Here is a 25734-nt window from a genome sequence, read left to right as displayed (position 1 = left end):
CCGAAGCAGAGCAGAGAAGTAACGCTACTTGTCCGTGGTTTCAAAGCAAGCTTTTGCTCAACATCAAAAGCCGGCCCTCTCTGATCTATCAGAGTTCCTATCTTTCCCCTGCGGTGCACAGCTTCAAAGCAGGACTGCCTCAGGGAATGTACAGGCTGATCTGTACACTACACACAATAGCAATGATGCTGTGGGTGGAGGGAGGAAGAGGGATGGGGAGGTCACATGGCGGTCAACCTAAAGAAGGGGCGGCTGATGCAATGGCAAGTAGCTTGGGGCTCTTGAGAGTTTGATTGGTCTCAACCTCCTCCTCCCCACAACCCAACCAGCCACTGGCTGGATTTGCTCATTAAGGAAGCTGGTCAAGTGGCCAAAATGTTCTGAGAACCTGAGTGATTTCTGAGAAATCCCTAAGTAAATGAAACTAAAAGGGTGGGGCAAGGCAGGAAATTAAGACAATAGACTCATCTAAAAACAGAAACTGAAAGAAAAGAAAGGGAGAGTATTAAAGACCTCCACCCTGCCTGGGCATTTTCATCTCTGTCCTTTGTGACCAGGGGCCACGAACTCCACAGAAAGGGTATGTATTGCCAACTTACCTAGGCTTGGAGCTTGTTTGCTGTTGTTCTAACAGAAGTTTGTTCTGTTTTTTACCTGCCTTTTCTGAAAGTGCTGAAGACTTTTGAGAAGGACCTGTGTCAGGATTGGAATGGCGTGCGTTTATTTCATCTAGTAGACCCAAGTTCAGGTGATGCCCTGTTTTTGAGGAGTAGATGCAATGGGTGCCCAATGGCCTGTTTACGCTTAGAGCTTGACTTTCATCAACTTCAGAGCTTTTGGCAGATTTAGCCTCCTTAAATGGTCAGTGGCCATTCACTGGCATTCTTATTGTGACAACCAAGTCTCTAATGTCTGTCTTTGTAAATTAATGTCTTTCTCTTTTAAGGTAGTGTTCACAGGGCTGGGCATGTAGTTCAGTTGTTAGAAGGCCTGCTTGGCATGTTCCCGGCTCTGGGTTCTATCCTCAATGCTTTTTTTTTTTTTGGTTTTTCGAGACAGGGTTTCTCTGTGTAGCTTTGCGCCTTTCCTGGAGCTCACTTGGTAGCCCAGGCTGGCCTCGAACTCACAGAGATCCGCCTGGCTCTGCCTCCCGAGTGCTGGGATTAAAGGCGTGCGCCACCAACGCCCGGCTTCCTCAATGCTTTTATATGGGAAAATAAGCCATCTATCCCAAGTTTAGGAGTATAAAGAACTGTTTGCTCTAAAGAGGTCTTTGTCTTGTAGAAACTCTCCTAGGCTACCCCTTTTTCCAAGCTGCCCCTAGAATCTTGCTGCCCTCTTCCCTCAGGCTGCAGATTCTGTAGATCCTACCTGTGTGGGTTTTGTTATGGACCAGGTTCTTCTCATTCCTTCTGCTCACACTGTTCTGTGCCCACTTTCTTTAAGAGCCCACAGCGTTTGTCCAGAACAGTGGCATCTTTCCAAATGAGCCATAGATTTAGTTCTTAGTAGGGGTGGTGGAGCCTTTGTAGGTTTCTTATCAAAGGCCTGCTGTGCTTGTTCTGGGTTGGGCAGTTTGACTTTTTAAAATCTCGTTACTTTTGTAACAGGATAATAGATCACTTCCTTGTTAATAACATCTCTTCTTTCTTCCATATTGTGTTAGTAGTTAGATAAAAGAGCATTTCCTTAACAAAGACACAACTTCTCTTCTGGAGTTGAGAAATAAGCCCTTGAGACAGTGATCCTTAACCTTTTGGCATCTCTGGACTCCTTCATAAAGACAATGAACCGGCCAGGTGGTGGTGGCACATGCCTTTCTTTGATCCTAGCACTCAGGAGGCAGAGGCAGGCAGATCTCTTTGAGTTTGAGGCCAGCCTGATCTACATAGTGAATTACAGGACAGCCAAAGCTGTTACACAGAGAAACCCTGTCTTGAAAAACCAAAAAAAATAAAGACATTGAACCTAGACGCTACTTAAACCTGTGTACATCCAATGAATATGAAAATGTTGATATACTTTAAGAGGTTCAAGAACTCCAGGCTAAAAAGTTAAGCTCAATTCTAAAAGTGAACAAACAGATATAAAGGAGGATGGGGAGAGCTCTTCACACAATACAATACACAGGTAAGTGTGTTACTGTGAAATAAGGAAGACGGTAGCTCTGTTTTCCTTGTCTCAATCATTCCTAGAGCATTCACTCAAGAAATTGCCTCTCAGTCTCTTGATCTCCCTCACGGACTCACACACACAAGATTTAAATAGTGACCATGCGTGAGTGGATGCCTTGTGATTAGAAGAGCAGAGATCTCACCTGTTGTTCCCTCCATCAGATTTTGTTTATGTGCCTCTTCCAAGTCAGAATTCTAATACTTAAAGAGATAGGTGTTCCCCTACAACATGGAGCCTGAATGCAGGTCCAGTTCCCCTAGCTGATTGCACCAGCTACCAGTCCTGTCGAGGTGGGAAGAGGCTAGCTATCCAGGCTCACTCATTCATTCTCCTTGGCACTTTTTCTAGGAATTGAATGTAATTGTGACCTCGACTGATTGTAGTCTTTGCAGAGCCCCACATCTGTGGAGGAGCAGGCTAAGCAAAGTGAAGTCCAGGGGTAACCAGGACCGAGCAGATGTTACAGTGGGCAGAGACCCAAACTAGAAGTCTAAGACCTGGAGGAGACCCCAGGTGGTCTTCCTGGCTCTCCCCAGAGCTCAGAGGACATGGCTCAGTGCCAGAGCGTTAAACTAGAGGTAGTTTTAAGTCCTGACTAACTCAACCTTCAACTAGAACAAATACTGGTATTTTGTGTTTGCTGGGTTTGGAGGGAGGTGCAATAGGGTCTTACTTAGATAGCCTAAACTAGCCTAAAATTTACCACAGTTTCCCTACTCAGCTCGAATTGGAGGTGTACACCACCATGTCCAGCTAGAACCCACACTTACAAAGATGATGTAAGAGAACAGCCTAGAGGAAAGGTCGAACTTACTGATTTAGGAGAGTCACTAAGCCAATACTAGAAACAAATGGTCTTTGAGCTGGTGCACACCCTCACTGTACTAAAGATTCACTCAACAGCCAGGAAGTGCTGTAACAAAGGTAGAACAAGCATGTTTAGGGCCACAGAGTGAGAGTGGCCCCAGGGCTTCAAGGGTTGGGAACAGCTGAAAAGCTGAGGTTGAGTCTCAAAAATAACAGAAGCCAAACCACGGAGGGGGAGACATCCTAGACGGGAGGAGCAGCGGGCACTCAGGGCCTGTGACTGGGATGGGCTCTGACCAGAGCCTGACTTAGTCTCTGGATTTGAACCTCAGGCAGATTCTTGAGGCTTCTCTGAGCTAACAGGTTGTACAGTTACAGCTTACTCATCCAGGACACTGGGAAATTCCAAACTGGATATTACTTGACCCTTTGTGTCTAGAAGTCATTTTTATTGCATTCATTATTATCTGATCCAAGCAAATAGACCCAGAGAAAAGCAGGGCCTGGGAGTTTCTCCTTACTCCCTGGTTCTACGTTCCTCTTCCCTGGGCTACAGGACTTTGCTATCCAAGTCAGTCTTTCATTGAACTTCCCTTAGGAATCAGGTGAGATGATTCCCAATGGCCCCTGTCCCATCCTGGTTTTGGTATTAATGCGTTTATTAACTTGTATGAAGATGGTGGTGTTAAATTTAATAAGTGGATAAACACAAACATCTCCACCGTACATTAACTCTGAGAGGTGGGTAGGTGGAGGACAGTGGCTGAGACTGTCCTAGCTTGTCTCAGACATTGCTTCTGTAGCTGTTTCCTCCAGATGAAATCTTCCATCCTACAGGGAAGCTTGTAGTAACACAGGATCTTGGCAGGGAGGTGAAACAACTGTATGTTCTAAGAAGGGGGATAAAGGTCCCGTCCTGCAGGAGGGACACTCATTAAACTCAGAAAGTAAACAACTTAATAGCTTCAGGAAATCCCTGAAACTAACCGTATTCCCTAGGCTCCTCCCCTCCCCCAGCATTCATTTAAGGACTGCTGAGAGACTCTGAGAGGAGCTCTGCTTCCTAGAAGAGGCTCGGACCACCTGGGCCGCCAGGCAGCTGTGCAGTGCACACCAGGTGACCAGCTTTCACCAGCCATCACCCATGCTGCTCTTGGTGGGCCTTGGTGATAGAGCTGCTGTTGAATCATCCACCCAGCAAAACTCGTTGGTTGGGGGCGCGGTGCACAACACTCACTGGTTCACTACTTTGGACTTTGGTGATATCCTTACTTGGGTCTGTCATCAGAGATGAGGAGACATTTGTTCTTGTCTCATCAAGAATATTGAGCACACTCCTTGGCAGTCGTGAGCTTCCGTGTCCATGAGCTGGGGGGGACAGATCTGTCACAGGCTCTGGTGGAGTTCAAGTAACTTGGTGCATAGAGGAACTTAGACCAAGGTGCCAGGTCAGGGTTACTGGTCCATCACAGCCTGCAGCTCCTTTCAGGTTAAGGTAAGTCAGGTGAAGCTGAGTTGGGTTGATCTCCCAAGACCTCTCTCCCAAACCCAGGAATAACAAGACTAGATGTGTAGTTGTATCTTGCTTATAGTTTGCAGTGTGTTCCTGCATCACTTTTTTCCCTTTAATTTTTATAACAATCTTTGTGGTAAATTAAAAGTTCATAGAGTTACCATTTTATAGATAAGAAAGTGACTGACCCAACAGGGACTCCAGATGGCCCAGTCTCCATCCTTTCCAGTGTCAATAGAAATAATGACTGATAGCAAGATGTCACAGGCACACCTTCCCAGCCTTAAGTAAGGCAGCATGTGGGATGGCTAGGCTCCTGATCCTTACTGATCTAGAACTCAGAGCAGAGAAGCCCTTATCCTCCACCTGGACCATGCTGTGAGCATAGCACCAGGTCAGCTGGAGGACATTGTGGAACATTGCTGTGTTCTTTATATCTCAAAGGCCTGAGAGTTTGTTCTCAAGGCAGTAAAGATAAAGAACAAACAGCAGTTTACAGAGTGTTTTCTTTCTGGTGAATGTAGCCTTACTAAAGCGCACTGATATTCCAAGCAAACATGGGTTCCTCTCCTGGGCACTAGATGGGAACAAACATCACTGTGTGCCAACTTACTGTTTACCTTTGCTGGCCTCAAGTTGGCACCTCCCAGTAATGCATTCAGTTCTCATTGTCAGCATTGATGCTTCTTTTCATGACTCCAACTTTCTCCTTATCTCTTTACATTAATGTTCTGTTACCCAGTTTCTGTTACAGTTCAGCAGTTACCACATTTTTCTGGAAGAAAAGCTGAGTGCTGGGAAGAAACCTCAGCTGCAGTAATCTGCCCATGGCTCCCTGCTCTCAATCCCATTTCATTTTCTCTCCACAGAGTCTTGTCTCAACTGCTGAACGCATCTGCTCACTAGCCAGCTGCAAGCCTAGGTCCTGGAAGATGGCGGACACGCCCAGTGGTGAGTCCTGCACCTCTCCACTGGAGCTGTTCAACAGCATAGCTGCTCAAGGGGAACGCGTGAGGTCCCTCAAAGCTGGAAATGCACCAAAAGTAGGTGACTTGTTTGACTCTCCAATGCATGCGCCTGCGCCTCCGCACCTTCTCAGCTGTCTGTTTATAAAGTCTGTTCAGTTAGGAGCCGTTGCTCTGCCTGTGCTTTAAAACCCTTTGTGTTGTAGGGAACTGGTCCCCGGGTCCTCAAAGACCCGTGATGCCCAAGTCCCTCACATAAAGCAGCATAGGACTCACATATACTCTGCCCTATACTTTAAGCCATCTTAGTATTGTATGGGTTCTGTGTAAGTAGTTGTGAGACTCTATTTTTTTTTTCTTTCTTTTCTTTTGCTATACTGTATCTTTTTGGTTTATCAAGACAAACTTTCTCTGTGTTGCCCTTGGTTGTTCTGGAACTCACTCTGTAGACCAGGCTGTCCTCAAACTCACAAGATCTGACTGTCTCTGCCCCTCAAGTATTGGGATTAAAGGCATTTTCCACCACTACCTGGCTGCTGTACTATATCTTTAGAGGAATATTAGTTACTTTTCTGTCTGTTACTATGACAAAATATGGAACAAAAGCATTTTAAGGAAGAGAGCTTGTTTTTGGCTCACAGTTTGAGGGTATAGTCCATCATGGCAGGGAAGTCATAGAATTAGGAGTGTGAGACAGCTGGTCCCATTGGAGCAGTGTCAGGAAATGGAGATGAATTTCTGGGTTCAGCTCTCTTTCTCCATGGAACGATGCCACCTGCATTTAGGGTGTATTTTCCCACCTTAATTAGCCCTGTCTAGAAACTCCCTCCTATACATGACCAGGGTGTATTTCCTGAGAACTTCTAGATCCTGTGACAGTGAAGAAAGTGACAAAATGAACATCTGTGCATACTCAGTACGGGGAAGACGTTTTTGTGCCTTTAGTATTTTCTATCCTGTGTTAGCTGAGACCAGGGATACAGGACCCATAGATATGGAGACCCCCAACAGCCCAATGCCTTCCAGCCCGTTCTCCCCAGTTCTGCCCATGCACAGATGTTCTTGGTTCTTGTACAGGTTTGTACCTCTGCACCTCTGAGCTACATCCTACTGTTCCCTCCTTTCTTAATTTCAACTCTAGGGCTCTGGCTGTGGCCATAAGGGATTCCTGCTTTCGCACACACCTTCCCATCCCTCGGTCTTCTGGAATATGTTGCAGTTCCAGTTAGGTCATTATTAGTACAGGCATTATTACACTATGTAAACACATAGACAGCTGAACCATCAAGTATAGCATGAGTACTTTTCCTTTCCTTCCCACCATCTGTTTTCTCTGGAGTTAATGTTTGCCTTAATTTCTGTTTGCCTGGCCTTTAGAGACACAGGGCTCCAATAGGTTGTGGACATAGTCAACGTTATGTTTGTGGTGAAGTTAATTTTGTATAGTTGTTGTGTTCATTTCCTGTTTGGGGGCATTGTTTCTGGACAGTGAGACGTGGCACATGCTAAGGAAGCAGGCTGCTTTTCTCATTACTGTAGCCAAATAGCTGACCCGCAACATCAACTTCAAAAAGGAAGAGTCTGTTTGAGGGTCCAGCCCCTCGTGGGGAAGGCCTGCAGCAGATACACGTGGCAGTCAGGGAGCAGAGAGAGATTAATGCTTGCTCTCTCCTTACTTTGTCCTTCTTCTGTCTGAGCCCCCAGCCAATGGGATGATACTACCCATATTCTAGATGGGCCTTCTGTCATCCACTAAACCACTGTGGAAACATCTTCACAGACACACCCAGAGGTATGATCTGGGTGATTTCCAAATCCAGTCGATGTGAGGATGAGTATTGAGTATCACAACCTCAAGGCCAGATGCCCAGGCCTGGTTTATGCATTTAGTATATTCTTGATCCTTAAGCTTGTATATCTATTTACTAAATAACAGCAAGATTTGTGCCATATTATCTTGGCAGAAACTCCCTCTACCCCATGTTTACTCAGTCTCTTGATTGCATCAAAATGTCACATCAATTAGTGGGCCATCTAAATTTGTGCACTGATGGTGTTTATGCTTAATGATACATTCCTCAGACTCTGTCCCCAACATTAAGTATTACATGGCTGCCATGGCTCCGCCCTGGTTGTTGCCTTTCAACACACAGCAGCTACTGTATAAAGACAATTCCTTTGGCATCTTGTAAGACCTGTGCCAGTTTCCCTTTGGATTAGTGGGTCTTCATCCGTTGTCATCTTCTTTACATCTGCTTTACTCTCTTCTAATTGTTCAGGAAAAGTCTTGCAAAGGAACCAACATTGAGCTATGAGTGCCTGAAAATATATTTACCTTCCCTACACTTTGACTGATAGCTAAGCTGGGTATACAGTTCTGAGATGGAAGCAATTTTTGCTTAGAATTCTGTTATTTGTTTCATTTTTGTCCAACACGGTGTCTCATGTAGCCCAGCCTGGCCTCAACCTGCTCTAGGCAAGAATAGCCATGAACTTGCGATCTTCCTGCCTCTGCCTCCTGGTTGCTGACATTAGAGTGATGGGAAACCACACCTAGCCTCCCTTGGAAGGCTGTCACTGCCTCGGTCACCATTGTTTGTTGGTGCCTTTTGTCCGTCCTCTCAAGGGACATCAGGACCCTTTGCATTCCAGTGTTCTGATGTCCCTGGGACCAATGCTCTTTGCAAACTTTAATTCTCAGAAGTCATATTGTTTCTTTGATCTCTTTGGTGCTCTGTCTTTTTTAAGTCAGAGTTTTAAGTTTTTAAATGCTCGTCTAGTTTTCTTAGTTTTTGCTTGCTACTTTCCATTTCTCCCTCTAGTTTTCTTAGTTTTTGCCTGCTACTTTCCATTTCTCCCTCTAGTTTTCTTAGTTTTTGCCTGCTACTTTCCATTTCTCCCTGTTCTTTCAGGGATAGTTCCTCCCTCAGTCTCCTACTGTCTTCCATTTCTGCTGTCCTGTTAAACTCCCAAGCACCCCTGTAGGCATGCTCCTTAGTTCACTGAGCTACTGATGGTAGTTTTCCTGGTGCTCTCTGCTTCCTTGAGGCTCCCAATGTCTCCGTGTGTGTTTTTCCCCTCCCTTTCATATCACAAGCATCTCAGATGTGTGCCATCTCTTGCCCATCCACTCAAAGCCTTGAAGGCAACTGTCAGCTGTCAGTCGGTCACAGTGTGAGGAGACATTATCTGTACATAGCCCCTTTCCCAGATAGCATCAGGGTTGGTTTGGTTAGGGAATCTTTGGGTTCAGAGTCTTAACCTCTTTCCTTAGAAACCAGCTTCTCTGTGATCTGCTCTCTGGGGAGTGTGAATGACTGCCCCATCCTCCACTAAATGGGACACGAGTCTCTGGTTGTCTCGGGCTGTTCTGGGTGTGCTTCTCTGCTCACTGCTATGTACAGCACTCTCTGATATACATGCCACTGTCTTTTTCCCATGGAAACCTCTGGATAGAGTGGGGCCCGGGCATGAGCTGAACAACTGCTTCCTGAACAGGCCTGAGCCCACGGTCCACTCCTTCATGATGCCTGGGTTTCTCTAGTAGTCCACGGTGTAAGGTGGGGTCAGTACCCATCTCCCAGCAGTTCTTAGCATTTGTTTTTCTCATGTGCTCAGTCTGTCAGTTACCCCTGAATATTGCACCTTCTGGGTCTTGTTGCTGCCACCCTCCTCATGTTTTCTGCGTCCCTTGGGGCTATGCCTTTTTAAAGGCTTTTGATGGCATAGTAGGTTTCAGGAGCATAGTCAGTCTGCATGTGTAATGGCTGCAAAGGCACTTCATGATCTCATGGTGCCTCCACTCTTGGGTCTCCATGGCTTCCTCCTCCTCTTCTGCTTTCCACTCAGCTATCTTCTTCTCAGAAAGCTGGGTCTGTGTTACCAGATGGTGCTGCTGTCCACCCCACATTCATTCCAGTGCTTTCGTGGGTCATTGATCCAAGTAAACCATTACAGTTTAAAAAAAAAGGGTAAAGAAAGAAAATGATTTCCAAAAACCTGATTATCCAGAAAGACCTTTACTCACTGGGTGGGCTCAATGAATTGGGCTAAATGGTCTTGAAGCAAAAACCTAAAGTAAATAAAAAACCCAAGGATTGATCATTTCTTCTGTGAACCTACTTTGGAAGGTTAGCAGTGGTATATTTGTCAGTTTAACCTTAAATTTGAGTAACGCATTTAGGAATGTTTTTAATTAGTACTACTTTTTTTCCCCACCCTCATTCTGAGACAGAGTCTCACTGTGTAGCCCTGGCTAGTCTGGCACTCAGAGATTCACCTGCCTCTGTCTCCCTGAGTGTGGCACCACTTTTTAGTGGAGTCTCTGTGTTCTGGCCCACACTACACAAAAGCAGGAAGCCAAGCAGGTCTGTTCATCACTGTTTTTCAGGGCTGACTAGGGACAGGGTTAAATGTTTCCTTTTTCCAGAGCCTTCTAATAGCAAGCAGAATCAGACCAGATAGAGTATAAATTGTCATCAGTCAGTGATTAAAAGATACTGACTGCTGTGTACTTGAGGGCAAGGCAGGTCTGCCCACAGATAATTCTGCAGATTGAACTTGTTAAACATTGTTTTTTATTTCAAGTGCTGAGCCCTGGACTGCAGAGATAGCAGGACAGCTACCCAGTGAAGGCATCTTCTCCATTTTGTGAGCTGTAAATATGGGGTTGTTGACTTCATGAGGCAAACTCATTCTGATAACAAACTAACAAACACCAGAGAATTTTATTGTTTGAACTGATCACTGCAGAATCCTAGTACTCTTCGGCCAGGATGCCCAGTGAACAGCTCTCTAAATGAGGTTGGGGTCATAGTAGTTCTTCCCCAGGAAGCCTAGTTTATAGTACATGGTGCATAAATTCTAACTGAAAATATTTGTGTTGCCCTAGGCAAACAAATTAGACTCTGTAGTCTTTGTGGTCTAATCCAGCTATGCCAATTACCAGTCTAGAGCTTTAGGGCACAACATGATTTGATCGCCTTAATTAGGCCTGCTCTGTTAAGCTTCTGGGGTGGCCATTGTGAGCTCCTAGAAGAAAGGGGTCTTCAGTAAGTTTCCAGAGTGAGCAAGGATACAGCTTATATTTGCTGCTGCTGCTGTTTCATTATTATTATTATTATTATTATTGTTATTATTATTTTGGAGCCTGTCGTGGAACTCTCTGTAGACCATGCTGGCTTCTAACTATTATTATTATTTTTAAAATAAAGTCTTGTGTACCCAAACTGGCCTCCAACTTTCTATATAGCCAGGAATGACCTAGAACTCCTGATCCTCCTGCCTTCACCTGCCAAGTGCTGGACTTGCAGAAATAATAGGCATGGAGACACTAGAAATAGCTTGGTAACTGGCTAGAAAGATGGCTCAGCAGTTAGGAGCATTTGCTGCTCTTGCAAAGGAACTAGCTAGGTTTGGTTCTCAGCACCCACATGGCAACTCACAAAGATAACTCCAATGCTAGGAGACCCAGTGCCTTCTTCTGGCCTCCACGGGCACATATGGTATGCATACATACATAGAGGAAAATAATCATGCACATCAAATAAAAGTAAATCTTAGAAATAGCTTCATGAGATTGCGTCATCTTGTGGTGTACCTGTTTCTGAGCATTCCTGGGGGCCTCAATCTTTCCTCACTTTTATCTGCTTTCATGGCATGTCTTTGAGTTGCTACCCCAACTCCTATGGCATCTTTGGTTGTGTCTGTAAATTTCACCCTAACTCTGAGCTCCATTAAAGGATCTGTTGCACATGTACCCTGCCATCAGCATTGTTTAAGGAGGCTTAGCACATCATAAACAGTGGTGCGCTCTGTGTCACTGCTACTAACCCGTGTGGTTTGGGTCATAATCTGTAGCCCTGGAATATCAAATGAAGGTAGAACACACCTGGTCCCAGCTTTTTGTCTGCTCAGGACAAATCCCCAGCTCTCAAACTCCTCAGCAGGCACAGGACAGCTTCAGTGATGCCCACTTGTCAAGGTTGTAGAGCTACAAGGATGTGTGTGAAAGGTCTCAGCACAGTGCCCGAGGCCTAACTGGTATTCTGCAGATGTTAGCTTTGTCAGCATTTTGAGCGGTCACCATTTTTCCCTTTAGGATGAGATTGACTCTGCAGTAAAGATGTTGTTGTCATTAAAAATGAGCTATAAAGCCGCCATGGGGGAGGATTACAAGGCCGACTGCCCTCCAGGGAACCCAACAGCTGGGAGTAATAGCGATGCAGATGCCACAAAAGCCAGCGAGGATTTTGTGGACCCATGGACAGTACGGACAAGCAGTGCGAAAGGCATCGACTATGACAAGCTCATTGGTGAGTCCTCACCTTCTTCACAGCAGCACAGTGTTGGTGGGGACCCCGTGTCAATCCCATTGGTGTTTCTGTGTGTACTTTTGTGCGAGCACTTTTGTACACTTTTTAATTGGCACAGTGATTGTATATATTCTTAGAACAAAGTGATTGTCCATACATGCATACCCTGGGTAATGACAAAATCGGGATATTTAACATGTTTATCACCGACATTTTTATTTCTTTGTGGTGGGAGCATTCACAGCCCTCTCTGGTATTATTATGAAATACGAAATACATTATTATTGGTGGCATCACCCTGTTGGTGACCCACCAGAACTTACTCCTCCATTCTCACTGTGACGGGCCTCTCTCCATTCTGTCTCCCTGCCTTGTACTCTACCTGAGATCTCACACAAGATGAGACCCTGTAGTATTTGAACTTCTGTGCATTGCTCATCTGGCTTGTCCTTGGGGCTTACCGCTGTTGTAGATAACAGGATTCCGTTTCCTTTCATAGTTATGTTGTACTCTGGGGTGTGTGTGTGTGTGTGTGTGTGTGTGTGTGTGTAAATGTCACATTTTCTTTGTCCATTCAGAAACACAAAGGGAGATTCCATCTTGTGAGTAGTGCTGGAATCAACAGAAATTGAGATATGCTTTAAACATAACTGATTTCAGTATCTTTGGACATATATGATATTTTTAAATTTTGAATAATTCCTAAGTAAAAAGGTTCAATATCAAGAAACAAGTAGATCTTAAAACCCTTTGGTTGTATGTTATAGTCCCAAAGGATTATTTTAAAATTAGATAACAATGAACCAGGTGTGGTGGCTCATACTTGTTACCCTGCAAAAGGATCAGAAGTTTGAAATCATCCTCAGCCATATATTAAGTTCAGTGACAGCCTGGGACACATAGATTGTGCCTCATGAGACCCACATTTTAAATTATATGAAATGACGTAAGCATCCTGGTAGGTTTTCCTGGTTTGGGGTAGTTCAGAACTTTAGAAAGCTCTAGTGTGGTGGGCATGTTTGCTAGCAAGGTCTCACCATCACACCTTTCCTCCAAGGCACTTCCTGTCCACTTGATGTCATAGATAATTGTCAAGGAAGAAACGACTGAAATGTTTATGTCTGCACCAAAGCTACTTCCATAACCTAAAACATAAACTGTCACTGAGGGGAAAGTCTATTCAGGACCAACATGAATCTAGGTCAGCAGTTGGAGAAATATGAAAATTGTGGTTGTTGGTGGTGAATGTAAGCTACACCTTAATGTGCATGTGTGCATCAGAACTGGCAGCCAGACTGTTCTGGGTGTGTTCCCATCACAGTCTAGACTCAGGCAAACAGCACTGTGGCGTATGTTGTGTCCCTGTTTTGCTGATTGGGGTCTCAGCTCTTTTGGTACAAAGGTCCTTTCACTTTGTGTGAGGGGAAGCGTCACAGCCCAGAGCCTAAAGAGATTTAGGTCTTTTGGACAGGTTACTAAGTCTTCTGGCATCTAAGGAAGTCATCCCTTCTGTTTCCTGGTGTTTTTGCAGTTCAGTTTGGAAGCAGCAAAATTGACAAAGAGCTGATAAACCGAATAGAGAAAGCCACTGGCCAGAGACCACACCGCTTCCTGCGCAGAGGCATCTTTTTCTCCCACAGGTCAGTGCCCTTCCTCTGCTCTGGGTTCACAGAATTGGGAGGTGCTGGGGAGGCCTAGTACCCCGGGCAAAATGAGACTGCTATAGTATTTACTGTGGAATTACCGCTATAGTATTTACTGTGGAATCACCTGGTGCTTTCACTGGGAATCTTCAGCTTGTTCCTTTGTAAATGACCCACCTCACAAGGTGGAGGTCAGTTCTTTGCAGGTGAAATACAGTCATGTTACATGCTGTGAGTTGTTAAAGGGCATGAAAGCAAGAGAATATCAGGTCCAGCTTGAGTGCTTCCCACACAGTAAGCTGTAGGCTTCCTGAAATTACCTACCTTCTTCCTCCCACTCATGAATGTCAAGAGACGTTTACAGCACAACCCTGGGGACAGAGTATCCCTGCCTTGGGCCATAAATTCCATGCAGATAACATCAAGAATGGGCGAGTCCAGAAGACTTCTTGCCTCTCCCATTCCAAATATTGCTTTTCCTCTTCATGGAACTGACGACCTGAGGTCAGGGTGTTCTGTTCTACTCACACTTCAAGGAGCACTCAGGAAAGAACACTTCTGCCAGACATTTCACATCATGTCTACAGAGAGCTCTGGGCCCTGCTCAACCCACATCCTGGACAAAATATAATCAGTATTTTTCTTAATGGAAATTGAAATCAGGGTCAGTGATATGAGTCAGCGGGTAAAGGTGCCCACTGCCAAGCCCGACAACCTGAGTTCCATTCCCAGGATCCATATGGTGGAAGGAGAGAACAGATTCCCACGAGTATCCTATGACATTCACATACACTCCATGGCATGAGTATACACACAGAAAGACACACAAAGAAGTCAATAAAATGTAATTTAAAAAGTTAAGGCCAGGTGTGGTAGTACACACCCTTAATTCCAGTACTTGGGGGGCAGAGGCAAGGGTTCTCTGTGAGTCTGAGGCCAGCCTGGTCTATATAGAGTTTCAGGAAAGCTAGGGCTACATAGAGAAACGCTTGGGGGGGGGGGGGGCATTGAGGGCTGGCTAGATGGCTCAGCAGGGAAAGAAAGGCACCTGCTTCTAAACTTCACCTGAGTTCAGTCTCCAGGTCTCACATGGTGTGAGGAAAGAACTAATTCCCAAAAGTTGTTTTCTGACCTACACAGATGCAAGAACACACATACACAACACAAAAAAGAAAGAAATGTAATAAAAATTGTTGTGAAGAGATTTAATTTGTGTATCATAGAATTCAGCTCTTTAGTTATGCTATTCAGTGGTTTAGTGTATTTTCGAAGTTGTATAACCACTGCAGCAGTCTAATTACAGAGCTTCTTACCACCCAACAGGAAACCTCCCTGTCAGCAGTCACTTCCAGAACTGGGTGATGGACAGACTTGTAGTTCCAGCACTAAGGAGGTGGAAGCAGGGGAATCAGAAGTTCAGGGTCATCCTTGACTGCATAGCCATCAAGGCTAGCCTGGGAAACTTGAGGATCCTATCTCCAAAATAGATAGAAAGCAGATCTAACTAATTCTGAGTTAAAAATATGAGTCTTCCAACTCCATCCTTTTTCAAGATTACTTTTATATTCTTGGCTCCTTGTACTTCAATGTGAGTTTTAAAATCAGCCTTTTCTTTTCTACAAGAAAAGCCTCTGGGATTTTAATAAGGTTTGTCAATGCAAAAACATAGCCCTCACCCCCTCAGTGAATAAGATATGGGTATTGTAGCCCAGAGACAGATTCATTTCCCAAATGCCATGTCCACTTAACAAAACTCCTCTATTCAGAACAAAAGAAAGTCATGAATCAGGGCACTCTTCAGATGCATTAACGAAGACAACAGGTCAGTATCTGTAGTAGGCCTGAGGTGCTATTCCTAGCTTTTGGGTTGATGGCGGCTTTAGTGGTCTCTTAGTACATTCCACAACATTACCTGATAGGCCCAAGACTGCCAGGTCACACACTAAGGTGGGCAGTGACTGGCTATTGAGGAAGCTGACATGGCCCATCCCTGTAATCCACCTTTTGCACCCCTGAGCCTGGTTAACCTGCAGTCTTGAGCACAGGTGGATTTTTCTCCTGGGACTTCAGTGTACACACTATTCCAGATCTGTTGGCCAGTTCAGTGAACATTGTGAGCTTACAATACTGTTGTAAATTTTGTGGTTTTAGTTTGTTTTTGGTTTTTGTTTTGTTTTGTTTTTTGTTTTTGTTGGGGTTTTTTTGTTTTGTTTTTGTTTTTGTTTTGTTTTTTGAGGCAGGATCTCACTGTACAGCCCTAGCCGGTCTGGAACTGTTGTTGTTTATTCTAAGGCAGAGTCTGAGTTTTCTGGGCTGGCCTGCAGCTCACAGTCCTGCCTCGGGCTCCCAAGTGCTAGGAGTGCAGGCCCACACCGTCATACCCAGATTCCCAAACTCTCTTCTGTGGGAGTTCTCCAGTTGTTGTGCAAGCACTGTGGAGATGGTCTGCTTTTTTTTTTTTTTTTTTTAATTTATTATTGTGTGGGTGTGTGTGAAAACGTAGGCATTGCATGTGAGTGTCATAGGACAGCTCACAAGATTTGGTTCTCTCCTCTACCATGTGGGTCCCCAGAGCCCAGCTCCAGCCATCAGGCTTGGGAGCAAGCCTCTCTGCCTACTGAGCTGTCTCACCGTGTCATTGATCTTAAAGCTCCTAACCTCTTACGTTTCTCACTGCCCCGGCACTGGTGTCCTCAGTGTAATAGCTCAGGGAAGGCATTTACACATCCTGAAGTTGGACAAAACCCACCACCTAATGTTACCTGTGAGCCTGGGGGAGAAATGACATCTGCAAGCTCATCTCTAACAAGGCCCTTTGGGAAGGGTATGCATAAGATGGGCCTTGGCCTAGGGCCTGGCCTAGTGAGCTCTCAGATATGGGCTGTGGCCACATGGAAAGCAATTCATGGGATGGATTTTCTCTCTTCCATGTGCCCATTAAAAGTTAATTGGGTATAACCAGGCAGTGGTGGCACACACCTTTAATTCCAGCACTTGGGAGGCAGAGACAGGCAATCTCTGTGAGTTCGAGGCCAATCTGGTCTACAGAGTGAGTTGCAGGACAGCCAGGACTGTTACACAGAGAAACCCTGTCTTGCAAAACCAAAAAAAAAAAAAAAACCAAGGAAGAAGGAAGAAAACCACAAATTCCAGGCTAGGGGGACGGACGGTTTAGTAGATGAACATTTGCCTTGCAAGCATGGGGACCTGCATTCAGTCTCCTAAAGTATATATGTAACAAACAAAAGGTGTGATGATATGTTTGTAATACCAGTGCTTGGGAGACAGAGAGGCAGGTCCCTGGAGCTCACTCAGCCCGCCTAGCCCACTTGGTGAGCCCCAGATCCGATTAAGAGACCTTGTCTCAAAAGTAGCCCCTGAGAAACGATACCTGAAGTTATCCTAACACCCTACCCAAACACACACAGTCAGTCAGCTCCCCTGAAGTCAGAAGCAGGCCTACAGCTGATACTGACCACAGCCCTCAAGGAGGAGCCTCCATAGCACTGATGGTGTCCCCATCCTGGGGAAGGAAGGTTGACTCTGGAATGGTTCTCAGTGAAAGACCCAAGGCCCAAGCTGGCCTGGGTTGCCAAGTCAGCTCTTCAGCTGGGACCTTTATCCTGAACCACTAGGACCTACCTTTCTGTCCTCCCCAAGCTAGGCCTGCATGGAACCCTGAGATTTTCCTAGGCTCGGTCTCTACAATCTCAGGACTGGTGGGTTCTAAAGAGGTGTGTGGTGCTGTTCGAGTGTCCGGTGCCCAAGGGTTGTGGACAGCACTAAGTGCATTTGCTTTGATCATTGGAGACATTCCAAAAGGAACCAGTAGCATATTCATGCTTATCTTTTAAAATGTTGGTCCGAAGACAGGATCTCACTTTGTGGCACTGAGTGTCCTGGAGCTCACTGTGTAGACCATGCTGTCCTCAAATTCACAGAGATCTGCCTGCCTCTGCCTCCTGAATGCTGGGATTAAAGGTGTGGGCTGTCACATCTGGCCCAGATTTTAAACCTCTAATTCCTAACTTACATGTCTTGGCTTCCAAAAGAATTATTCACAGGAGTCCTCTCAGAGTTAGTCGCCTGTCATCGTGTTTCCAGCACCAAAGAGATCAAATCCTGATTATCGTCTTTGTTATTTATCTGTCTTTACTTTTCACTTCCAAATGAGCTTCAGTGCTTTGGTACTTTTTCCAGAAAATGACACTATTTCTTTTTCCCTCTTTTTCTTTAGAGATATGAATCAAGTTCTTGATGCCTATGAAAATAAGAAGCCATTTTATCTGTACACAGGCAGGGGCCCCTCCTCCGAAGCAATGCATCTGGGTCATCTTGTCCCATTTATTTTCACAAAGTAAGTATTGCTCATGTGACTTGTCCCTTCCCTAGTGAAGCAAGAATGGAGCTTATAGAGCATCTTGGAAGACCAGGCTGCTGCCTGCTGACTGCGCTACAGGACTAGGACCTTGCCACCTGTTCATTGCGTTTGCACTGGGCTCGCTCCAGAAAGCAGGTGTGATGGGAGACACCTCCGTGGAATCAACCAGACCGGCTCCACTCCTCTTCCTGCTCCTTGTCCTTGTCACTGTAGGCCCACTCTAGTCCAAACCTCATGTCCATGTCTGCCAGATGACAGGAATTACTCTCACCTGGGGGCGGGGATGATTAGTGAAATGTGTGGCATTGCTAGCGGGGTTTGCGGTTACAGAGTAGGGAGGAAGTGTGTGTTCACATACCAAGTGGCCTTCTTCCTCGGGATCTCCATTCTCCATGTCCCCAGAGTTGGATGCAGGGCATGTTCATGCCTACAAATACCTTCTGTGTTTTGTAGGTGGCTGCAGGATGTGTTCAACGTGCCTTTGGTCATCCAGATGTCTGATGATGAGAAGTACCTGTGGAAGGACCTGACTCTGGAACAGGCATACAGCTACACCGTGGAAAATGCCAAGGATATCATTGCCTGTGGTTTTGACATCAACAAAACTTTCATCTTCTCTGACCTTGAGTTTATGGGGTAAGGAAGAACCACTTGGCCGCCTTCTGAGCAGTGAGTGCAGACATCATGACCAACCTGAAATGCTGAAGATGGGTTATGGCCTGCTTTTTCTTCTGTTGTGATCTGGAATGTTGGTTTCATTCAGCAGTAGTTTTTTGAGGTGGGAAGCTTGTGTGCCTAGAAAGAAGTAATGTCAAACTACTGTCGCCTTCATAATCTTATCTATAGAAATTGTAAATATTCGCCCGGCATAGTCGTGGTGTCCCCCTCCGCTGTCATAGTGAAGTGTTTTGCACTGTAGTGTCCAAGGACAGCCAGTCTCAGAGTTGGTAGCCTTCTCACTTTCAATGTGATGTTTTCTTCAGAGAAAAGTGCCACTCATTAGACTGGTTCTGCACAGTCCCGTCTCTTGAACTGACCATCAGCGTACTTCATTCTTGAACTTCTTCTCCAGTGATCACAAAGAAGTGTGGTAAAATCATACTTTGAAACAGACATGTCGGTGTGCACCTACAGTCAATCCCATTACTCAGGGGCCTGAAGAAGCAGGATCAGGAGTTCGAGGCTACCCCAGGGCTACGTAACAAGACCTTGTCAGAAGAAACAAAGGGGGGTGGAGGTGGTCCTTTTAGTCAGCCATCACAAGAATGGTATTAAAGCCCTGTGGCACATACCTCTAATCCCAGCGTTCAGGCTGCTGACATCATTGGGCTACATCATTAGACGCTATCTCAAAAATAAATGAAACAGTGAATACTGGTTATCTCCACAAATATATTTTGAGGACTGGAGTGAGAGAGCACTTACCTAGTATGTGTGAGGCCCTGGGTTTATTCCCCCACATGGTAGGACTTGGAAGGCATCAAGTCTTGAGCAGTAGAGATGTGGGCCTTCGCTCAAGGGAGTCCATTCAGCAGGTTGGATGGGCGTGGGCTTGAGGCCCTCTTGTGTGGTGTTACAGCCAGTAATTAGGCCAAGGCAGTGTGAGGTTGGCTGTTGCTGGTCCTCAGCTGCCTTTATATGTCCTTGGAGCCAAGAGGGAGCTGTTTGTCCACCAGGAGCCACACATACCCTAGCAGAAAATCTGACCTTTCACCAGCTAGGAAAATCATTAAAATTTTTTAAATATTTTTATTATGCTGGGTGTGGTAGCACATGCCTTTAATCTTAGCCCTTGGGAGACAGAGGCAGAAAATCTCTCTAGGTTTGAGGCCAGCCTGATCTACATAATGAGACTCTGTCTCAAAAATGTTTTCTGAATTACATTTTAATTTACTGAGTGGGGCATTGTGTGTGTGTGTGTGTGTGTGTGTGTGTGTGTGTGTGAGAGAGAGAGAGAGAGAGAGAGAGAGAGAGAGAGAGAGAGAGAGAGAGAGAGAGAGAGAGAACATCTTATGGGACAGCTCTCTACTTCCACAGTGTGGGTCCTAGGAATCAAATTCAGGTCATCAGGCTTGGTGGCAAGCACTTTTTACAGCTGAGCCTTCTTGCCTGCCTCTCCCCCCAGATTAATTTTTGAGCTTTGCCTATCAGACTATTCTTCAATTATTCCATGTGAACATAGAGACTGTTATCCCAGAAGGAATTGAAATGGATCTCAGGTCAGGATCTGACCCCGGGTCCTCAGTGGTCTTACGGTAACATAGATGTCATGAGACTTGGCACACTTGTTTTCACCTCATTCCTTCAAAGAGCCTGATGTACGTGCTCGAGCCTCAGCCCAGATACAAGCCGTGGTCTCAGCCCCTGACCTCCGTTCACCTTGACCCAGTGAGAATTTTCTCTCTCCAGGAGTATGGGGTAGAGTTGAATATCAGAAAACATATTTACCCCATTAAGAATTCCTTCTTTTTGTTTTCTTTTTCAAATGAGTTCTCATTGGCCTTGGATCCCAAGTACTAGAGACTATAGTTATGTTCATGTGCCACCACACCCAGCAAGAGTTTCCTTAAATACTTGAGCGTTTACTTCCCTGGGTTAAATTTAATCTAGACTCTTATCTGTGATCTAACAAGCCTATTGGTCCTTTGGAGCTACAAATACAAGGAAGCCAGGCTCCACTCTTCTTGGGAAGGCAGGAAGGAGTCAGTGTGTCCCTCTCCATGCTTCCCACTCACACCCCACAGAGGGCCTTCTTTCCAGTGATACAGTCCCAGCTCTGCTCCAGCTTGGTCTTATCCTCTTGGGTAAGTCCCTATATCTCCCAGCTTGCTTTTTCTTTGCTAGAAATGGAACCAGAGCCTTATGCATGTTAGGCCAGTATCTACTAGTAACCTGCATTGGTAGCCTCTACATTTTATCTTGTAATGGAGCAGTCACTTAACAGATAATTGGGTGACAGTGAGGTCACAATGTTGGGAGATAGGAAAAGGTGGAGGTAAAGAGGGTTAGAGATGATGCTCCATGCTGCCAAGCTTGTGGGCACTTTCTGAGTTGATGTGCATAAAGCTCCTCATGTGGCACCTAGGGCCTGGACAATGTCACCTTTTAGCTGTCTTCCAAGTATGGAGCCTGTGTGTGGGAGGAAGGTCCTCCCTGGGGCAGTTGTTCAGTTGTAGGACACAGTCAAGAATGGCTGCCACTGATCTGGTCATCATAAGCATGACCTTCACCATCCAGAAAAGTCAAGTTGCTCAAACCAGCTGGTATGGCCCACCCCTGTTGCTGGGTTTGAAGCCAGCCCTGCCCAAAGCACACAGTACTACTCCAGTAGTGGGGAGTAGTAGCCAGATGCGGGGAGGAGCATCTGCACTGAGGCAAACCCTCTATGCTGTATCCATCAGTTCCCATGCGTCCCACCACACCATCGTGTCAGCGGACAATTGTGGGGCCTCTTCCTTGAGATCCGCAGCATGCTGAGCACTGGCCCAGCAAGATGTGGGTGTTCCCTGTTAGCTCTGCCCTCTGCACCTGGCTCTGTTCTGACCCCTCATCAGGTCTTCTTCCCAGAGCTAGTTAGAGGCGTGACTGCTATAGATGTCTGCCTGCAGGTGACTTCTCCATGCATTCCTGTGATGCTTGAGCTGAACACATGTGATACCCATTGTGTGCCTGGCACGCCGCTCAATGATACCCAGTTTTAGCTACTGCTACTTTATTGTCCATGGAGGCTGTCCTCCAGCTCAGGTGTGACTCTGCTCATCTCTGCAGGCAGAGCCCAGGCTTCTACAAGAATGTGGTGAAGATTCAGAAGCATGTCACTTTCAACCAGGTGAAAGGCATTTTCGGCTTCACCGACAGTGACTGCATTGGTAAGGGGCTGTTGCTGCCTGGGGACCCCTCTTCCTCTCTCGGTGGGACAAGAGAGCTCAGAGGAGACTAGCCAGTGTTCATAAGAATCACAAAACAGCAATGCTAGGAAGTGATGGTGGCACACGCCTTTAATCCCAGCACTGGGGAGGCAGAGGCAGGTGGATCCCTGTGAGTTTGAGGCCAACCTGGTCTACAGAGTGAGTTCCAGGATAGCCAGGGATAAACAGGAACTAGAAACCTTATCTCGAAAAACAAAAAGACCCGCAGAGCAGCAATACCAAAGCCTGAGCTAACCTTCCTGGGGAGGGTGTGTGTGTTCAAAGAGATAGATTCATACATGTAGCAAATGTTACCAGTGAGCCCCACATCACCCCAAGTATCTGATCTTTAAAGCCCAGAGACCTGAGATGTTAGCACTTCATTTAAACTCAGAGGTGGTGTTCTAGCAGACTCAGACAGACAGGCAGACAAGACTGACTGGAGTTCTCCAACATGCTGGAGTGATCCCAATCACTGCAGGGCTTGGTAGAGCCCAGGAGGACAGGGGATCTTCTGCTCACCTATGGGAGCCTTCCCTGCACTCCAGTCTCCCCATTTAAAGATGAGAGATTTTAGCTGGGTATGGCGACACACTCCTTTAATCCCAGCACATGTCTGTCCTTCCAATGTATCGGCCTTTGTAGGCTATCATTCTGAGACTTGTGTCTGGGCCTTCTGTTCCCTTTGTCCACCTGTTCCCAGTACCCTGGCCTCCTCTTTGATGGTTCAGTCAGATTCATTCCCAGCAACTGGAGCATGAGCTTCCTGATTTTGAGAGGTACTTGACATTGGGGTCACAGCATCCAGGGTAGTTCCACAGTGGAGCAGTTAAGGAGCAGCTTCTTGTAACTGCCTTGCCCTTCCCTGACACCCCAGGTTCAATCCTGGTTCAGCCACTCACTTGCTGTATGCAGCTGTAGCAGACCACGTAAACACCCTGAGCCTGAATGTGCATGTTTGTAAGGTGGCAGGAGGTGCCTTGGCGTGCGGTTATGAAGAGTAACAAACTCCTGGAAATGGCCCGTGTGGTGCTGTGCCCTTAGTGGTGGCACTGGTGGCCATGGCAGCCGGATGCACTGAAGGGGAGAATGTGATACCAGTGTGTGGCGTGGGCACAGTGTGTGGCGTGGGCACAGCTGAGCACACTGTGAACGCAGACAGGAAACCCGGGGTGCAGCTGGACTGACTTAGTCCCTTTCTGGATTTTTAGGCTTGCTTTAGTTTGTCTTCAGTGGAGAGGAAACCCATTTTTAATTCCTTTAAAAACTGGATTAATTACCCAGAGCAGCGGTCGGCCCAACACATAAGAATGTCTCCCTTCTTTCAGGGAAAATCAGTTTTCCTGCTGTCCAGGCTGCACCGTCATTCAGCAACTCTTTCCCGAAGATCTTCCGAGACAGGACGGACATCCAGTGCCTCATCCCGTGTGCCATTGACCAGGTAGGGGCCAGAGCCAGCTTGTGGGAAGTGAAGTGGTTTTAGGACTCTCCTGGGAGGGTGGAAGTGGTGAAAGTGTTGGGAGAAGAGAAGCCAGTTTGAAACTGTGACGGCGGACTTCACAGCCTCCCATGAGGGTGGCTCCTTTAGGGTTGGCTGCTCATTGGCCAGAGCCTGGCCATTTGTTCCATTGTCTTCACCCAAGTCTTCTCCACCCAGGATCCTTACTTCAGAATGACGAGGGACGTGGCCCCCAGGATCGGCCACCCTAAACCTGCCCTGCTGCATTCGACCTTCTTCCCTGCCTTGCAGGGTGCTCAGACCAAGATGAGTGCCAGTGACCCCAACTCTTCCATCTTCCTTACTGACACAGCCAAGCAGATCAAGAGCAAGGTGAGCCTGGGAGAAGCAGGAAACACGAGAGTTCACTTAACATGCCGTCTCATACAACTCAGACTCACAGCAATGCTGAATTCCACAGGGGCCCACTGCCCACACAGCAGGGGAGCTTGGGTTTGGGTGGATTGGGGTTTTGGGCCTTTGGTTTTTGGTGTTGGGGAATTCGTTGGTCTTTGATCCCCTTCGTATAGGTAAGAACCTGGGGCTTTTGCTGTTTCCCTCTTTTCTGTCGTTCTCACCAGCATGTTGATGCAGAGGCAGAGTCTTGGTGGTTTCTTTAAAGCATAATCAATGAAGCTGTTGTCAGGTGATGTAAAAGATGGTCCTCTGAACATCAGACCTGGCAGGGCCAGTTACTGTGCTGATGGTTTCTGAGAGTCCTTCTCCCTCAGTTCCTGCCAGACCCTCAATAAACAGTTTGTTTATTCAGACAAAGTGTCTGTGTAGACCAGGCTGTCACAGAGATCCACCTACCTCTGCCTCCTGAGTACTAGGATCAAAGGCATGCGCCACCATGCCCAGCCACCATGCCCAGCTTCTGTGTTTGTTTGAAGCAGAGAGTCATGAGACAGAGAGAATCATCGCTCAGTGCAAAGCTCCTGCCCTGGCACACTGCTCTACAGTGAGGGCAGCAATGTAGGCTGCTATTCTCTAGACTGCGCTCCTGGAAAGAATTTAGATGTACCCTCCAACAGGATTGCATGTCTAGTTGAGCCCTGTCTGGCAGGCTGTGGGTGCTTGGTAAATATTTGCAAGTCAATTGGAAACTGGAATTAGAAAGAAGTTTGCACATCCACATGCTTCAGAGGCCAGTGCTGTTGCTCAGAACTGAGCTGCCAGTGAGTGTAAACCCTTCACGGTTCCAGGAAGTCACTGATGTTTCCTTTGGATCCAAGTATGTGTTTGTGGATTGGATGGTCTAAGAGGAACATATCTAGGGGATGTTATACAATAGTCAGAGTCCCTGCCAGGCCCCAAAGTCTTTGGAAAGTCCCAAGCAGGTTCTGGTTGACAATGGGGACTTTTCATATCCAGCCCTTCCTCCGGATATAGTTTCTGCCAGCCCTGCCTAAAGTGACAGCTCATAGGATTGGGGGACTTTTTCTTTCTCTTTTGCTTTTATCTGAAACTTCCAGAATGCAGAGGGGGAGGGAGAAGTGAGGTATGTGGGGAGACATGTTCTGCTCGGTTTTGAGAAGTTGTTTTTAGAAGCAGTTTGTGATTCTGAAGTAGTTTCCATTTGCAAAACCAGGAGAGTCCCAAGGGCTAGGTGAGTAACGTGCACAAGATCAGAACTACACAGGCCTGCAGAGGTCAGGGTCACAGGCAGGTTCTCTCCAAATCCTGTCCCCAACTCAGCTTCAGACACAGTTACCCTGGCAGGGGACCTTCAGACAGAATCTCCACTACTCAGAGCTGGGCTGAGACACCACAAACAGCAGGTTCAGTGTTAGAGTAACAAGTCTACCTGCTGGTTAACCCCGCTGCCAACAGCCAGGCCCCGATGATCTTGGCCTATAAGTCAACAAGGCAAGGGGACTTTCCCTCCACTTCAGTGCCTGCCAAGTGGGTCTCCGGCAGACGCCAATGGCTGGTGTCCTACAGTCAGTTCAGTTCTGATGCTTTCTCCCTGGAGAGTGCAGCACTCAACAGCTGAAGGCCTCAGCCTCACTCTGTGCCCGCCCAAGACTGTGACATCTGTATTTCTGACTGACCAGCTCTGCACAGGGTTCCCACAGCCCCTACCAAGGCTTCATTAATTTGCCGGAACAACTCACAGAACTCAGGGGAACACCATCTGTCTATTATAAGGCAGGAAGGTGGTGGGTCCAGGCATAGAGAGCACTGAATGCCCACCCATGTCTGGGCACATTTGCTCTTGTGAGTCAGCAACCTGGAAGCCAAGCAGTTTTCAGAGAGGATTTGGGAGTTTCCCAGGTTCTAGGAACTTTGTCTCAGGACAAATATTCTGACAAAACATGACCCTGTCACTATGGAGAGGCCTTTAGCAATCTAGGCAGCTTTTGTGAGGTGCAAAGTCCTGATGACCTTTATCCCTAGCTTTCATTCATTTTTATTTCTTTACTTACTTACTTTTCTGAGACAGACTCTCACTGTATATCACTGGCTGGCCTGGAACTTACTGTGTAGCCCAGGCTAGCCCCAGACTCACAGATCTGCCTGCAGAGGC

The 25734-nt window shown here is 46.5% G+C and overlaps 1 protein-coding gene across 4 annotated transcripts in view; it reads left to right on the top strand.

Moving 5' to 3' along the window:
* Positions 1-25734, top strand: part of Wars1 (tryptophanyl-tRNA synthetase 1) — a 49735-nt gene that overhangs the window by 405 nt on the left and 23596 nt on the right. For 2 of the 4 annotated variants that reach the window (XM_076551370.1, XM_076551366.1), the window contains exons 1-9: positions 440-580; positions 5365-5538; positions 11561-11774; positions 13306-13414; positions 17655-17774; positions 18252-18434; positions 21567-21667; positions 23035-23147; positions 23364-23537. In XM_076551370.1, coding sequence (XP_076407485.1) covers positions 5428-5538; positions 11561-11774; positions 13306-13414; positions 17655-17774; positions 18252-18434; positions 21567-21667; positions 23035-23147; positions 23364-23537 — 1125 coding nt within the window. In that variant the 5' untranslated portion in view covers positions 440-580; positions 5365-5427. Of the gene's footprint in view, positions 1-439; positions 581-5364; positions 5539-11560; positions 11775-13305; positions 13415-17654; positions 17775-18251; positions 18435-21566; positions 21668-23034; positions 23148-23363; positions 23538-25734 lie in introns of those variants that run through there. The other 2 variants (XM_076551367.1, XM_076551369.1) reach the window with 1 other exon arrangement.

Source organism: Peromyscus maniculatus, chromosome 14, assembly GCF_049852395.1.
Source record: "Peromyscus maniculatus bairdii isolate BWxNUB_F1_BW_parent chromosome 14, HU_Pman_BW_mat_3.1, whole genome shotgun sequence".
Classification (NCBI taxonomy): domain Eukaryota; kingdom Metazoa; phylum Chordata; class Mammalia; order Rodentia; family Cricetidae; genus Peromyscus; species Peromyscus maniculatus.
Note: the sequence above shows the minus strand (reverse complement) of the source record. Positions and strands in the feature narration are given on the sequence as shown.